Source organism: Callionymus lyra, chromosome 10 (genome assembly GCF_982586985.1).
Source record: "Callionymus lyra chromosome 10, fCalLyr1.hap1.1, whole genome shotgun sequence".
In the NCBI taxonomy this organism is placed as follows: Eukaryota; Metazoa; Chordata; class Actinopteri; order Syngnathiformes; family Callionymidae; genus Callionymus; species Callionymus lyra.
The window spans coordinates 10437299-10454086 of record NC_141827.1 but is presented as its reverse complement, the minus strand read 5'-3'; the positions used below and the strand labels follow the sequence as shown (position 1 = coordinate 10454086).

General features: G+C 39.1%; 1 protein-coding gene across 1 annotated transcript in view; it reads left to right on the top strand.

Moving 5' to 3' along the window:
- Positions 1-16788, top strand: part of celsr2 (cadherin, EGF LAG seven-pass G-type receptor 2) — a 66198-nt gene that overhangs the window by 14184 nt on the left and 35226 nt on the right. Inside the window, exon 2 of the mRNA XM_087800079.1 lies at positions 12317-13030. Coding sequence (XP_087656205.1) covers positions 12317-13030 — 714 coding nt within the window. The remainder of the gene's footprint in view (positions 1-12316; positions 13031-16788) is intronic.

Genomic DNA, 16788 nt, shown 5'->3' with positions numbered 1-16788 from the left:
AATATACCAACATTTTAATATAAAATAATATACTTGTTATGAATTAAAAATAATGGATTTAGGGACTTTTTTGTTCATTTTTTGTTTATTGCCAAAATATTTTATATATATAAAAAGAGTCACCCTTTCAATATAACTATAATGAATTCAATTAAAATATATATATATATATATATATATATATATAAATAACATAATTTCATTAAAAACACGAGAAATGTCAAATCTAATATTCTCATGGCTCTGACGTACTTTCATCTTTAAATGCCGCGTCAACAAAAAAACGTGAAAAGTCTCCGTAAACATCATTTCTGCTGCAGGACACACGGCCTCGTCTCAATCAAACGTGTGTTTGCAAGAGTCCGGCCTCGTGTTTGGTGGCGTCCCTGCATGCTAATGTCCCTTTACCGTCGCGCTGACAGCACTTTTCCTTTGAAATGCTAATGTTCTGATTGGACGGCTTCAGATGCTTTTCTGCGCCGCTCTATAGGCGAAGAATCCGTGGAATCTGGTCTCAGACGGACGGAAACTGTGGGAGTCGTGATGGTCGAGCAATCATGAGAGCAGTGGGTGTGTTCGCCTCGACATTGGTTTGACATTGAGTCGTTCATTCAGTCGCTGCTTCATCATCTGTTTCCTGCTCCCAGTGAAAAAGTATCAGAAACAAGGTCAGAGTCACGAGAAGGTTCATCCGACCTGGTCGTTTCTCTCCGTCTGTGTGGAGTCGACGTCGCAGATAAACATGCGCTGATGGCTCTTGAAAATATTCCGAGTGGTTTGTTTCGTCTGATTGAACAACACGGTTGCGCTCGCGGATGAGAGAAGAGGATCTGCTGCGTAGGAGGTTCACACATGTTCTCGCGTCAGATCTGCTCGTGAGATCGCTGTCGATCGCAGGAGGCTTTGAACCGTGAAATATTTCATCAAATACTTACCATGTGTTCTCTAGAGGTGAATATTAGCGAGAACGTGTTGATGCGTATCACGATACAAGGTCAACCATACCATATATTGACTCTAGTAACCAATATATATGTGTAGTATTGTCGAGTACTTGACTCTGGTGTTGCAGTATTTACAGACCACATGACTCTTGACAAAGTCGTAACTGATTTCATTTGTTTTCAAACAGCTTTAAAAGCTGCTGGAGTCGACTGTATCCTCTCGTCCTCAGTCATAACCAGGATATTTTTATCCGATTTCATTTGTTTTGAAACCAAAATATGTCCAAACATCAGCTTTAAAAGCTGCTGGAGTCGACTGTATCCTCTCGTCCTCAGTCATAACCAAGATATTTTCATCTGATTTCATTTGTTTTAAAACAAAATATTTTCAAAACAAAATCTTAAGCAACTGTATCCTCTCGTCCTCAGTCATCACAAGAATCTCGCAGGATATTTTCATTGTTCCTTTAGCTGCGGAGGACGAAATGACTGCTGCCATCTAGCGGCTGAAAGTTGGATTGCAACACAAAAATGAACATGCCGTGAATTGTAATTAAAAAAACAATTACTTTATTTTACATCCGCTTTATTGTACTATCAACCATAGATGCGGTAACACATTAAATATGATTTTCAAGCCAAAAAACATGTTTAACATCGATACAGTATAGTGGAAAATAATATTGCAATATAACTATAAGTTTTAAGTAAGAATATAGTGATTATATAACAGTATATAACAGTAACTGAGTCCCAACAGGCTGATTCTTCTGCTAACAACTAATATACAGTAACGTCACTAAACGTCAACTAAAACTGATAAGACATTTTCACTTGCATGTATAAAACACACCTAAAAGCAGCAGAAAAGTAAAAGAATGCCAAACACTTGAACGTCGAGGGCCGGATGTTCACAGTCAAGTGGCCCCTGAGGACTTCTTTGATGTCTAAATGTTCAAGAAATGATTGACGCGTCTCTTGACGTCTCAACACGACAACATCCTCCACCGGATCATGAACATGTGATTATTTATTTATCTTCCGTTCTTCTTGCCCGACCTTCTCTCGGCCACCATTAGCCCCGCGAAGACATATAATCCCACGGGTTATTATTTCCCGCCGACTGGTCCTGGAAGATAAAGACGGTCGTCGGTGCGACCTTGACTTTCAGAAGTTGCTGAGAAGCTGGAGCTTCACCGTAGGTGAGTGGAGGCCCGGCAGGGGTTATTGGACTATTAATGAGGAGGGGGTGTTGTCTAGTGGGGGGTCAGGAAGAGGGGCAGCAGAGAGGGGGATTAGGAGTACCCCCAGTCTTTATAGCACCCCCCCCCCCCTCCCTGGCCTTCCATCCAGTTATCAGTCCTTTGAGAACGTTGTTTCACCTCCGAGTCTGGGCTAATTCGAGCGGCTACGATTTACCAAAAGACTCTTTTGATCGAGACTCGAGCTTTAGAATGGAAGTCGTGCAGAGAGCACTTCGTTTTAATGGAGGAGACAAACCATCGGCTTCTTGAGTGTCTGAGACGGTGTCGCTGCACGATTATCCTGTTGCTTTTTTTTCTCCCGGGTGCTTGTTAGAGGTCGAGTCCACGTGAGCCCAGATCCACGGGTCCTGCATCTGAAGACTAGAAACCGATCTCGGTTCCCATAAGAAAAGAAACGTGTCGGTCCATGTGTTGTCGTGGGAGTGAGTCGTATCAGTTCGACCGGATCGTGAAGACTAAACAAAAAGTGTTTCGCTCTCACAGCTGCACAACAGTTTATTTCAAACCTTCTTAAAGTGATCGTTCAACTCACCCTCATGTCGACTAAGAGTTGGGATTATTTCCATAATAATCTGTCCGTAGATGACGCTCTTTCTTTCATCCTTTCTTCCGTTCCGTCCGTCCAAAAAGAGGCTTAAAAACACCGTAATACCTCCGTACTGCTCGTCAAGTAACGTCCATCTTGAAGCCTCGACGTGAGGAATCGTTCGGAAAATAATTCTATATTTGAAGCTTGTTTGTGGCAGAAGTTTAAGGGCTAACATGCTAAATAAACACAGGAAACACTTGAAACACTGGAAATATGAACTAATCATTGGTGAAAAAAATGAGGTCAAAATGTTACGTAGTGCAGCTTTAACTATAAAACACATTTGTTTACTAATTGCCCCTAAATTAAACAAAACATCCAAAAATAATCCCATGATTCGATAAAAAAAAGCTCGAGTAGAAATAAGTCTTTATTTTGTGTGATTTATATACTTTATATCATAAATATGTTTTTTTTTATTATAATTAATGCCTTTATATATATAAATATATATATATATTCAAAATTCTTTAAAATGACAAATGAAAAGATGTAAAAAAGGAGAGTTGAACTTAGAAATTACAAATAAAACATTCATATTACTGAATTCAACTGACGTAAAAATGTCATCATGAACTTCCTGCATAAAAATGAACTAGTCATATTTCTCCGTAACTCTCTGAATGAAGCATCTTTGATTTAGTGTTTGTTTCTCTTCGAGCGTCTGTGCCCGAGGACACTGCGATCAACCGAAGGTTTTATCTCGTGTCAAGAGTGTCTGCGAACATGTCGTCGTGACGACACACATGCGCTTCACGAACCTTCCTCACACCGACGCAGTAATTGCTGTGAGCGACTCAGACTGCAGCCCATGTTTACTCTGAATGACTCTGGCGGCTGCTGTTTCCACAGAGCTGCAGACAAGCTTGTTGAAACAGTAGCAGGAGTAGTTGGAAAATAATGGATTGATGGTTGAAATATTACAACAATGGAACCTTTGAAATACACTAAGTTAAATTAATAATCTATTTTTTGGGCTTTTTTCTCCTAAAGAAATAAAATTGCCCTGAATTAATGCTGACAGAACATGCCACAGAGAGTTTGTTACAACATGCTTAATGTTTACTTTTCAGTCATTTATTTCGCACCCCGATTCACATTGTATCCCAGCTACTTAGGGTGAGAGGCAGAGGACACGCCACCATTCATACATACACTCGCACCTATGGACATCATCGATCTCTGTATGTTTTACACAGAAAACTACAGCAGAAAAAGTACCATTTTGGTCTTACTGATCATTTCGGTCCTGGCACTTCCTACGTGATGACGTCACAACGGCAAACGCGAACGTCTTTTTAAAAACATTTTTTTAATAGTTAACGAAAATTCAACTTAGCTATCAAATGAGACTTTGTACCAAGATAATACAAAAATATACTTTTTTTAAAAGCTTTTAAAAAGAATTTTGTGGCATGTGACGTTATCATGTAGGAAGTGCCCGGACCGAAATGGCAAGGCCGACCGAAATAGTACTTACATCGGAGTACATCCACGAAAACATACAAACTGAAAGGAAGCAGGTTGCTTCAGGCTGCATTTTGGTGAAAATGCTAACCGCTAACGCTACCGTGGTCACACAGATTGATACGATGAAATTAAACATACTTGTACGAAAAGTTTGTGGAAGTAGTTTTCATATTTCCAATTCCTTAAGTCCCTTCAAATGGGTTTGTATCGGCATGATACGTGTCACGATACAAGGGCAATTATGCCATTCATTGATATATATTTCTGCAACTCCTGTTGTGTTCTCAGTTTTATCTTGCCCTTTAAAGTATATACTTTATTGAATATTGTTTTGATTGTTTAAGCGCTTTGTGACCCTGGTCTGGAAAAGCGCTATATAAATAAAAATGACTTACTTACTTACTTACTGTATCAAGATAAAAATCTTTGCGATATTTTAGTGTAGCGATGGTTTCTTCCACCGCTAGTTTCAAAGGTACCAGATGATCAATGACGACTTTAGGTGATATTATGTGGAAGAAACAAGTTTTAAAGACGAAACTAAAATACCTTGACTTTTGTGAATAGTGTTCATATCTTTGTGGTTCAAACCCTGGTGCGTCCCTCAGGAAATAAACATCATTTTGTATCACAAACTGATTTAAAGCCTGTGAGTTTGCTCAGCTTCTCTCGCTGGTAGGATCAGGGAACGCAAACAAACTCAAAGGCTTCCAACGCGATTTTTAATTTATGACGCTGTTATTGATGTTGGAAGCGGGAAAGCTGTGCGTCTTTGATGTGGTTGATCTCGCCGCTCGTGACCAAAACGATGGTGAACTTCTGAGACGGTTTCCTTCCAGAGATGGTCCTCAAACACGACACACTTCCACGGAGGCCTCCGAGGGACCGAGGCTGCTCTCGATCGCGGTTGAATCTCTTTGATGAACGATCGAGAGAAACTTGACTATCGTAACGAAAATCGTGCGGCAAAAATAGCGCCAAAAAAATACAGGGGTTGATGGATTTATCTCAGGAACAGCTGGATCTGCGGTCGCTCGGGGAGGTTTTAAGTAGGATCGTCCTTGAGGGGGGACGGACAGTCTCAGACGTACCTGTTAAAGTCAAATATCACGGACCACCAACGCAGCACAAAGAAGCAGCGACAACCGTCATACTTCAGACAGAGATTTATTGATCCGAGCAGGGATGCTTCGGGAGAAGCGTCGCGGAACTCTGGAGACGATTAGAAGAAGCGAGGGAAGGCGTCTCAGGGTCACTGAATAGGAAGATCTCAGTAAAAACTTTAATAGGAATTGCTGCTCGGACGAGGAAGCCATGGACACAAACGCTGAGGTAGAAACACCATCGGTGGGTGGAGTGAAGTACAAACCTCTTCAATGTCAAACAGAACTTTGAGCGACTAAAGCAAATGAAAAAAAGAGCAGAGTTAAAAGAAGGGATCATGAATAACTGTTGATATTAATGTGTTTATTGTTGAAAATGAATCAAGGATGTTTAGCGGGTTTAAACAAAACTATTCACCTTTTAGGCATTTGAAATAAAATAAATAATAGTCTAATTAAAATGATCTCAGTTGTTCAAGAACCCAGTGAGTCGAGGTCATGTGATCAAGATGGCAGTGGCCTTGTGGAAGGAACACGATCCAGATGGTCATTTTCAACACCAACACTTTAAAATACATCTTACAGTATCAAGCTTGTTTGTTTATGAAAGAGAAACAGAAGCTCCTTGAAGAGTGGAAAATAATGTGGTTATTAATGGAGTGGTAGAGATCGTTGTGTTTGTGAATAAATTGTCAATAAAGGTTCCTTCAAATAAGTCTCTGGGGGCATAATTGTTATAAACTATTGGAGAAATGTTTTTTTGTGGTGGTCAGTTTGATTGACGCATCATTTTGAGTGGGCCTTTGAAATTATTTTTAACTTATATTATATTTTATTATTGGCTTGTCTTTTTTTTTTTCATTTAAAAAGTTGTTTTTGTTGAAACTCTGACATTCAGGTCCAGGACTCAAAGACGAGTCTGTACTTCCTGTTATTAAAGTGTAAGCGAGGGTCTCACAAACTGATGAAATGTCATCTCGGCAGCGCGGCGGTCTCTCCCGGGTCAGGCTGGCGGATGATGTCTCTGTCCTGGTAATTTAGCGCCGGAGTCCTTCTGATCTTTATCCACCACGACTCCGCTGACATTTTCTGGGAATGGACAGGGAGTTTGGACGGTGACTTGTTGGTCCAATTAGGCCGGTTTCACAAATTCTCTCTTTCTTTGTCGCTCTCAGAAATCAATTACGGTCGGCGTTACGAGCTCCACTCGTATTTTTTAAAGAGCAAGATCGCTCCTGGTTGTTGGTTATGGAGAGAAATTGATGTTTTCAGAGATTGATTTATGAATCCAGGCTCAGGTTGTTAGCGGCGGAAGAAAATGTAGATATAGAGCAATATATTACTTTTCACAGTTGTGGTTTATTTATTTATTTGTTTTGTTTGTCTTCAGGATTTTCATTTGCTTTCAAATCTTACCTTTTTTTTTATCATAACCCTCTTATAGTTTACATTTCAATGAAGTATGTAAACAATAAAATATAATATAACGTTGCAATTATAGTCTTACTTAAACTGTAGTGTGTTGAGATATAATACTTTAAATTAAATTGAATTAAACCTTTGGCCTCTTGATGCAGTATTTACATCCCTTGCTGCGTAACGAAGAAATCCAGCGACATCCCGGCGATGACTGAGGACGAGAGGATACAGTCGACTCCAGCAGCTTTTAAATCTGATGCTTGGACATTATATATTGACGCACCGTTCATTTTTGTGTAGCCATTAAACCTCCGGCCGCTAGATGGCAGCAGTTGTTATTCCCTCAGCTAAAGGAACAATGAAAATATCCTGGTGATGACTGAGGACGAGAGGATACAGTTGACTCCAGCAGCTTTTAAATCTGATTCTTGGACTTGAAATATCGTTGCAACCTAGCTAATACACACGCCTCCCTACACTTTACGTCTAAACAAAATGTAGTTTTCCTGCCTGGAGTCAAACATATTCCTTGAGTATCTGCTGTAAAACATGAGACGACCTGCGTACTCGCCTCACTGTATTCCTGCGTGACTCCTTAGAATAATTTGTCTCTTGATCATCGTCCTGCGTTTAGAGCTCTGAGAAAAACGTGTGATGTTGTCACTCAGTTGTTGCGTCGGGACAAACGGATGACAAGCATCAAAACACACTCTGGCAGACCCGGCGTTTAATCGTCTCCCTGGCGCCGCTTCCCAGCTGAGAGCATTCCTGGCCGCCCGAGGCCCAGAAGGGTTTTTTTTTTTGGATCTGAAAAGTGGCGTCACACTCCGGAGCTGGCACCTCGTCCCGCTACCCACCAAACATCCCCCTTTTCTTACTCCTTTTTGGCCCCGATTGCCCCGCTTACCCTCCATTCCTGAGCGGAGAATCCCTGCATGGAGAATGTCGCTTTGAAGGATGGTCTGGTCCTTTCAGAGGAGATTCTGCTTGAGCTCAGTTTCCCAGCGCTGCGTCCACGCCTGGAGCTCTGCCGGAGCTCCCGTCCAAGAATGTAAACTGGCAGAGGATATAATTAAGGAGACGTCCGTCCGTATACATGGACTAACCTTTAAGAGGCCTGTTTTCAGTGAGAACTTTTTTTTTCTCCTCCTGGCGGCTCTTGCTCAAGACTATCATTTATAAATGGACTTAAATGGATGAAGAGGGAAGCGATCGTCGTGGAGAAAAGACTTGTTGTTGGTTTGTCAAGGCAGGGGGGAAAAAAAAGACACAGTGTTCAAAGTAAGTAAAGTGTTAGTGACAACGCTGTGACAGGTAATAACAACTGCAGCTCCGTCCTGTGACCCCAGTCGTCATAAATAAAAACCCGTCGGATCATCGCCGGCTCGTCCGGAGGTTCGGTGGGTCGACGCTTGTGTGGCCCTGGATCTTCTTTTTTAAGGGACATAAATCTGTTTATGCTTGACAAACGTGGGCTCTGTTGTGGGGCGAGACGGCCCCGAACCAATTGGACCTGATGCGAACCATCAGGTTATGGGTCCACAGAATTCAGAGGAGATTTCATGAAGGATCTAATGTCTCTGTAATGGGGAAGCAATTCCATCAATTCAAGGGCAAAAGGGCAGAAGACCCCCATGAAAATTGAAATAAGTCCAATTTTAATGACATTTGAAACATGTGTATAACTAAGATAAGGAAGATTTCGAGAATATCAGCTCTTTTTGTTAAATATAAGGGGGGGAAAGAGGGGCCAAAGACCCCCATGAAAATTGAAACATGTACAATTTTAATTAAATATAAGCTATATAAGTATAACATACTTGTTGAGGAAGATTTCCAGAATTTCTGCTCCTTTTGTTAATTGTAAGGGGGCAAAAAGACCCCCATGAAAATTGATATACGTTGTGTTTTGATGAAGATAAAATGTATTGAAAATAAACATGTAGACTAGTTCACATGTGGAACCAGGGAAGGTGTTAGGTCAAGGGAAAGGGGGCACAATGGGGGCAAAAATGAAAATGAAAATACGTCTAATTGTAATGAAATTTGAAACATGTTTATAACTTGGTAGGTGAGCGAGATTTCTAGAATCTTAGCTCCTTTTGGTGATTCTAAGGGGGCAAAGACCCCCTGAAAATTCTTATATATGTCAAATTAACAGTAGATGAAGGCAAAATTTATTTAAAAATATTAGAATGTAGAATAGTAGACTAAACCAGTGGAAGTTAGAAGGTAGGTCAACTACATCAGGTTTAGGGAAAGGGGGACACAATGGGGGACAGGAGAGCCCCATTCCACTTGGGGTCATCCCAATACAATATTTGGAAGACCCCCCAAAAAATGAGTTGGGCATAATAATAAAATATGTCAAATTCTAACAAAATTCATACCATATTTAACACATAAAATTATTATGATTTCCATGGTTTCATTTATTTCTGCAATTCTAAGACACATAATTCTCTACTTTTATCTCCTTTGTTTTTGTAAATTTAACATCCATAATGTGACATGATTATTGGATTTCTTAACTTTTAATTTAAAAAAAACATAAACGGATTAAATTATTCAGAATTCATCTCTAATTTATCTCCATGTCTCGTTTGTGTATTGAAGAAAAAACATTGTTTTCTGTATCTTTGTTCCAGTGTATGGTTGAGGTCATTCAGTTTTTATATCATTCCTGGTTGTATCTCTAAGGGAGGCTGCAAGTGTCATGTGTAGTATTTCCGTTGTCAAGATGGCACAGCGTTGTTTGAGAAAGTTAATCTCCAAATCAGATCTCCTGCAAACGTCCTCTCTTTCTCTTATCTTTGTTTTTTTCCTCTTTTCAATTGGAAAAAAGACAAACTTAATTCAATAAACAATGACTGCGCTGATGTTTCCGCCCTCGAACATGTGGTTCGGTGCGGACACAGGTGTGTGTGTGTGTTTGCCCGGGTGTGTGTTTTACAGTGGAGTGTGAATAGGAGGAGAGCGACCCCACTTGTGTCTTTGATTCTGCTTCACTTCCTCTGTCAAGGCCCTGTATTCTCGCTGCGCCCGGAGCTCTCGCCTGAAAACACAAGGATTAGGACCGTGTCGAACATGCTTCTGTTTCACTTCCTCCCTGACCTCCTCCCCCCCGCTCGCCCCCCCACCCGCATCTTGGCACTGGTTGTTTACGCTCCCCCGGTGCCAGGGCCGGGACGGCTAACTTTGGGCCGTGCTGTTTGTTTGTGTGGTTCCTGCCGGCAGGTTCTGCTCCCTGGACCGGGTCCAGACCCCTCAAACAAAGTGTCCCATTGATGACTTTGGAAGGAGACGCAGACACTCTTCTTTTTTTTTTCATGAAACATTTCATTTGATTGAGTTGGTTTTTCTACGGTCAGTGGGGATCCTGAGAGGCTTGTCTGCACCGTTGACCTCAAAACATCTGAGAGACTGTATCGTGTTCCTGAAAACAAATGTTTGAATAAGTTTAATGGTCGAAGCCACTTGTGGAAACTTTTGAAAAGAAAATACCAACAACTATGACGGCTCTGATACACTTAAACGCTTGGTTTGGGTTCATTTTGAAACTCACCTGGCAAAACACACAACTATAACTGAGAGAACATTCTGTTACAATTTTTTTTTAAATGTGCTGGATAATAATACTGACAGAACATAATACAAAGTGTATTATAATGGACATAAATATGCTATTAAATAATACTGACAGAAAATAATACAAAGTCTATTAAAATAGAATAAGTATGCTTCAGAATAATACTGACAGAATATAATACAAAGTCTATTATAATGGACATAAATATGCTTTAAAATAATACTCACAGAACTTAATATAAAGTCTATTAAAATAGATATTAATATGCTTTAAAAAAATACTCACAGAACATAATACAGAGGTCATTATAATGGACATACATATGCTTTAAAATATTACTGATAATAATAATACAATGTTTTTTTTTAGAATAGAACAAGTATTCTTCTGAATAATACTGACAGAACATAATATAAAGTATATTACAAAACAATAAATGTGCTTGGCAATATTCCGCCTCAAACTATTACTGAAAGAACAAACCATGAAGTCCGTTAAAATAGAAATAGAAATGTGCCTAAAAATAATATCGACAAAGCGTGACAGAACAGTGAGCCTCAATAATAATAACACTAACTGAAAATAATGCAAATTCTATAATAGTAGAATCTACCTTAAAATATTACTGAAAGAACTTAACCATCAGTCTGTTACAATAGAGGTAGTGTTCCTCAAACTAATGCTAACAGAAATGAATAAAGTCTTAAACAAGAGCGAGAACAAAAACAACGTTTGTTAGAATGGAAACATTTAGCTCCAAAATAATACTTGCAGTGTGTCACGGATCATAATGGAAACAGGCGTTTTGTTAAAGTTTCCGGAAGATGTTTTTGTATTTTCTATTCTCTAGCATCGTTTTAAAAGTATTGTATATAAAACTATCTCTACTTCGGCTCTGGAGGATGAACCGTAAGCGCTGCAGCTGTGGATCCTCTGAGCTCCACTGCATTAATGCATTAATAACGACCTCCGACACAAAGACACGTCACCAGTGAATGTGGCGTGAAATTGATGATTGTGATCCTGGAACAGTTCGAGTCGACCCTGATTCACTGAGAGTCGTCGCCGTTACATTCAGTTGAAAAGATACTAGTCGTGTTGTGACTTTTCATGACTTCATCCTGTGAGTTGAAGTTAATATATTTACAGTATTTATATAAATAAACACTTTTTACAGTTTTGTTTAAAACAACATGAAAGTTAAGTTGGTTTATTTCTGAATTTTACATCTTTAATGACAATCAAAATAACATTAATTAGGAATCATGTCACATTAAAGGTAGGGTAGGTGTTCGTCAAAATGTTGTGAACAATTTCCTCAAGTATATTTCTCTGTAACGATTCACACGATTGACTTTTATTTTGTTTATCACATGTAAGTGTTTTAATCAAGCTATTATTGTTTTGTATTTTGGTAAATACTTGTGAGTTTAAACATAAAAAAGTATATATTTATATATATAGATATATATTTATGTGTGGCGAGAGTATTTTGTCTTAAAAAAAAGTAAAATATATCCCCCTCTGTTCAGAATATTCCAGGAAATCCTCAGAATAAATTCACTTTTTTAAGTTTGATTGACATATGCCTGTCAAATTATTTCAAATAGGACGATTAAAATTAATTCCACAGGTGACTAAAATGTTTAAAAAAAAATGGTGGTACGTTTAATAAATTAGTTGAAATCAAGCTCAAATTGGGTTTTGAACAAATGTATTTGAAAATTCAAATAAATAAGAAAATACAGGGAAAAAAACTGTATTTTGTTTCCTGGAAAACAAATTCTATAGATATTTTTTGTGGGAATTAAAAATAAAGTTTTAGTTTTCTCTATAAAACTCGGAATAAAAAATGTTTAGCTACAACTCACTCAAAATAAGCCTGAATTGAACATTTAAAATGAAATAGATTCTAAGGATGTTCCGTGTCTCCACAGACGGCCTCCACTCCGTCTCGGCCCAGTGCCTCCTCCAGGTCACCATCATCACGGACGAGATGTTGTCCAACAGCATCACCCTCCGGCTCGCCAACACCTCCCAGGAGCACTTCCTGTCCCTGCTGCTGGCCCAGTTCCTGGACGGCGTGGCCCGCGTCCTCTCGGCCGCCCCCGAGGACGTGGTCATCTTCAACATCCAGGACGACACGGACGTCAGCGCTCGCATCCTCAACGTCAGCCTGTCCGTGGCCGTGCCCGAGACCCAGCAGCAGCAGCAGCAGCAGCAGACGCCGTCCTCGCGCCCGGGTCAGCAGCGGGACCGGAGCAGGAGGGCCGCGGAGGGCGGCGAGTACTTCGGCTCCGAGGAGCTCCAGGAGAGGCTCTACCTGAACCGGAGTCTCCTCGCTCAGATCTCCTCTCAGGAAGTCCTTCCCTTCGACGACAACATCTGCCTGCGGGAGCCGTGCGAGAACTACATGAAGTGCGTGTCGGTGCTGAAGTTCGACAGCCTGGCGCCGTTCGTGGCGTCCGACACCATCCTCTTCAGACCCATCCACCCCATCGCCGGGCTGCGCTGCCGCTGTCCCGCCGGCTTCACGGGCGACTACTGCGAGACCGAGATCGACCTTTGCTACTCCAAGCCGTGCGGCGCCCACGGCGTGTGTCGCGGCAGAGAGGGCGGCTACACCTGCGAGTGCTCCGAGGACCACACAGGTGAGAACATGACGTGGTAGCTCTGGGGTCAGACCTCCTTCCATCAGTGCCTGCAGACATGAAGACAGACCGCCCACGTGTAAACACTGTGATGTTTGTCTGAGCCTCTCTGAGCTCGTCCTTCATCATGAGATGATGGTCAGATATCGATTGTCTTGTCTCGGCCACACGTTGAGTACGAAGGTACATTTTGTATCATTTATCTTGAGAAAAATATCCTTCAAATAATACTGACACATAATACAGTTTTTATAAGAACATTACAATTTAAAAAAATAAACACAAACTATTTCACCAACTGAAAAAAAATCCCCCAAATAATATTGACAGCACAGAACACCTTTGTGTGTCTATTACGACTGAAATAAAATTTCTCGCAAATAATACTGACAGAACATTACACAAAGTCCATTATAAGGTACAACTGAAATCAAATTTCCCCAAAATAATACTGACAGAACATAACACAACATCTGTTACAACTGAAAGAACACAAAGTGACAGAAAGTCTAATACAAATGAAAAAATATATCACCCAAATAGACAGAACATTACACAAAGTTTGGTTCAGCTATAAAAGAATGTCCCCAAAATATTACTGAAAGAACACCACACAAGCTATTTTTGAACAGAAAAAAGCTCCCAAATAATACTGACCATAAGAACATAACACAAAGTCTAATACGGTTGAAAATATATATCCTCAAAATGAATACAGACAGACATTACATTAAGTATATCACAAATGAAAACAATATCCCCTAAATAATACTAACAGAACACAATTTATTTTACAACTGAAAAAAAAGCCCAAAATAGTACTGACAGAACAAACCACAACATATTTTACAACTGGAAAAAAAATCCCCAAATAATACTGAAAGAACATAAGTCTATTACAACTATGAAAAGTGTCCCCCAAATATTACTGACAGAACATAACACATGAGCAAATCCCCAAAATAATATTGCCAGCACAAAAACAAAATCTGTTACAACTGAAAGAAAAATGTTCTAAAAGAATACTGACAGAACATGACACAAAGCGCTATACAAATTACTTACTTACTTACAAAGTCTAATACAAATTAAACAATATATCCCCTAAATAATACTGACAGAACATGTCTCAGAGTCTATTTCAGCTGTAAAAGAATGCCCCCAAAATATTACTGAAAGAACACCACACAAGCAATTTTAGAACTGAAAAAAGCTCTAAAATAATACTGACAGAACATACCACAAGTATATCACAAATATAATAATAAATAAATAGAAGATATACCCAAAATAATACTAACAGAATACAATCTAGTTCATAACTGAAAAAAAGCCCCCAAATAATCTAATAATAGACAGAACAGAACTCAGACAGTAGCAAACACATCCCATAAATACTTTGACGAGCAGATTCATGTAAATTATAGTCAAAGACAACGATGACATCATCAAGTGTTTCTGACTCATATTTCCACGAAGAAATACTCTTAAGGTAACAATTATGTGACGATAATGTAGTAAAGAAAGATAATTACACAGAAGCGTGTGTTTCTGCTGCTGGACGCACAATGATGACACGTGTTGTGTTGCAGCTAACATGTCGCTACACAAGCTTCAATTATTGATAATTGTTCACTTTTATATGAAAGGGTTTGAAGTGAAAGTAATACTCATGTGAGGTGAAGTCATGAACTGAGAGTTTCATCTTCACACGGTTGTGTTTTTCTCAACGTTTGAAATACTTTCTTGACTTTTCATCCCAGAATACATTTTTAATGAAAACATCCCAGAAGCCTCGTCTTCAAATGAGGAAAAACATTTTGATGTAACTTTGAATTACAACTTTAAAAAGTGTTCGTCCTCCAGAGACTCACTAGTTTCCTGTGGATCTGAGCCGCTGAAATAGAGTCGCGGCCCTGATGTCGATCGGACGGTTCAGGCAGGAAACGAGTGATAAAAGTAAAGTTGCGTCCTGTGAATTTACAAAATAAAACAATTTCACACATTAAATCACTTTCAATCGTAACATAACCGTGATGTGTTGTATCCAGGCTTCTTACAAAATAAATATAGAGATACACTTCTGTCTCTCCGATCCGCTGTTTTGACTTTCCACTAGCTTTAGACCCCACAGGAGATTTTCCTTCTTTTTTAGATGTGACTCGAAAGACTGTAGGAAGTCGTTGCATCTGTTGAAACCAACATGTACGAAAAAGCCTAAAATTAGTGGATTGTATTAGGAAGAATCTTGTGATATGTATCACGATACAGGGACAACGATATTTTGTGATTTTGTGTGAACTGCAGTAACAAGTATATATTTGTAGTATTGTCGAGTACTTGACTCTGGTGTTGCAGAATTTTCAGACCACATGACTCTTGATGAAGTTGTAACTGCTTTAATCTGCTTTTAAATCAAAATATGTCCAGAGATCCGCTTTAAAAGCTACTGGAGGCCACTGTATCCTCTCGTCCTCAGTCATCGCTGGGATATCCCCGGGTTTCATTGTTCCTCGAGCAGCGGAGGACGTAATGACTTCTGCTGCCATCTAGCGGCCAGAGGTTTAATCGCAACACAAAAATAAACAAACACTGTGTCAATTGTAAATTAAATTTCAAAATCGAATTATTTTAAACAAACCTTATTGAAATATGAATCAAAACAGCACAAAAAAAGAGTATTTTATATTATTTTTAAAAACGATCCAGTTTCTTTATTTAACTTAAGTCATCAGTCAGACTCTGGAACTAATATAAGGAAATATTTGGTGTTTGGTCTTCACTGGTGTTGACCTCGAATCTCATTTATTTCTCTGTCGATCCATGATGTGTGCAGGAGTGTGTGTGTGTGTGTGTGTGTGGGCTGCCGTGGAGTGGTATATACGGAGCCGTGGGTGTTGAATGTAGCTGCTAATGTCTGCTGAGAGTCGACCTGAGTGGGTGACACGTTCTATAACTTCTACCTGCTGCAACGTTATCTTGTGATGGACGTTATGTGTGTGTGTGTGTGTGTGAGTCTCTCCGGTCTGATGTGTGTTGTTGTTCCTGTGGTGTTGTGTCTGCAGGGATCCGCCCACTCATGTGCAGTCATGGTGCGTCTCTTAGCATCCTCTGTTGTTTACGCTCGTACGAGTGTGTTTGTGAGCTTCGGTTCAAGATCATCGTCTATAATTAGATCCTGATTAATCAGCTGCTCGTTTACATTTCTTACCTTTAATTACACGAGAAGATTAAACTCTTCATCTGCTGAACAAAACAGTAAATGTTATAATTATATTTGAAGTATTTTATTTCATCTCGTCCTTTACATCGGTTTACAATATATACTGTAGTACAATTTTATTTTTGTATACATCACGTACAATCGTATAACTTTTATCTGTAATAAAACAATTTTCAATTATATTTAAAACATGTAAACTACAATCAAACTATTTTTCAACTAAAATCAAACAATTTTCAACTGAAATCAAACAATTTTCTACTACAATCAAACAATTTTCAACTATAATCAAACAATTTTCAACTATAATCAAACAATTTTCAACTATAATCAAACAATTTTCAACTGTAATCAAACAATTTCCAACTATAATCAAACAATTTTAAACTTTAATCAAACAATTTTCAACTATAATCAAACAATTTTCAACTGTAATCAAACAATTTTCAACTGTAATCAAACAATTTTCAACTATAATCAAACAATTTTCAACTGTAATCAAACAATTTTCAACTATAATCAAACAATTTTCAAC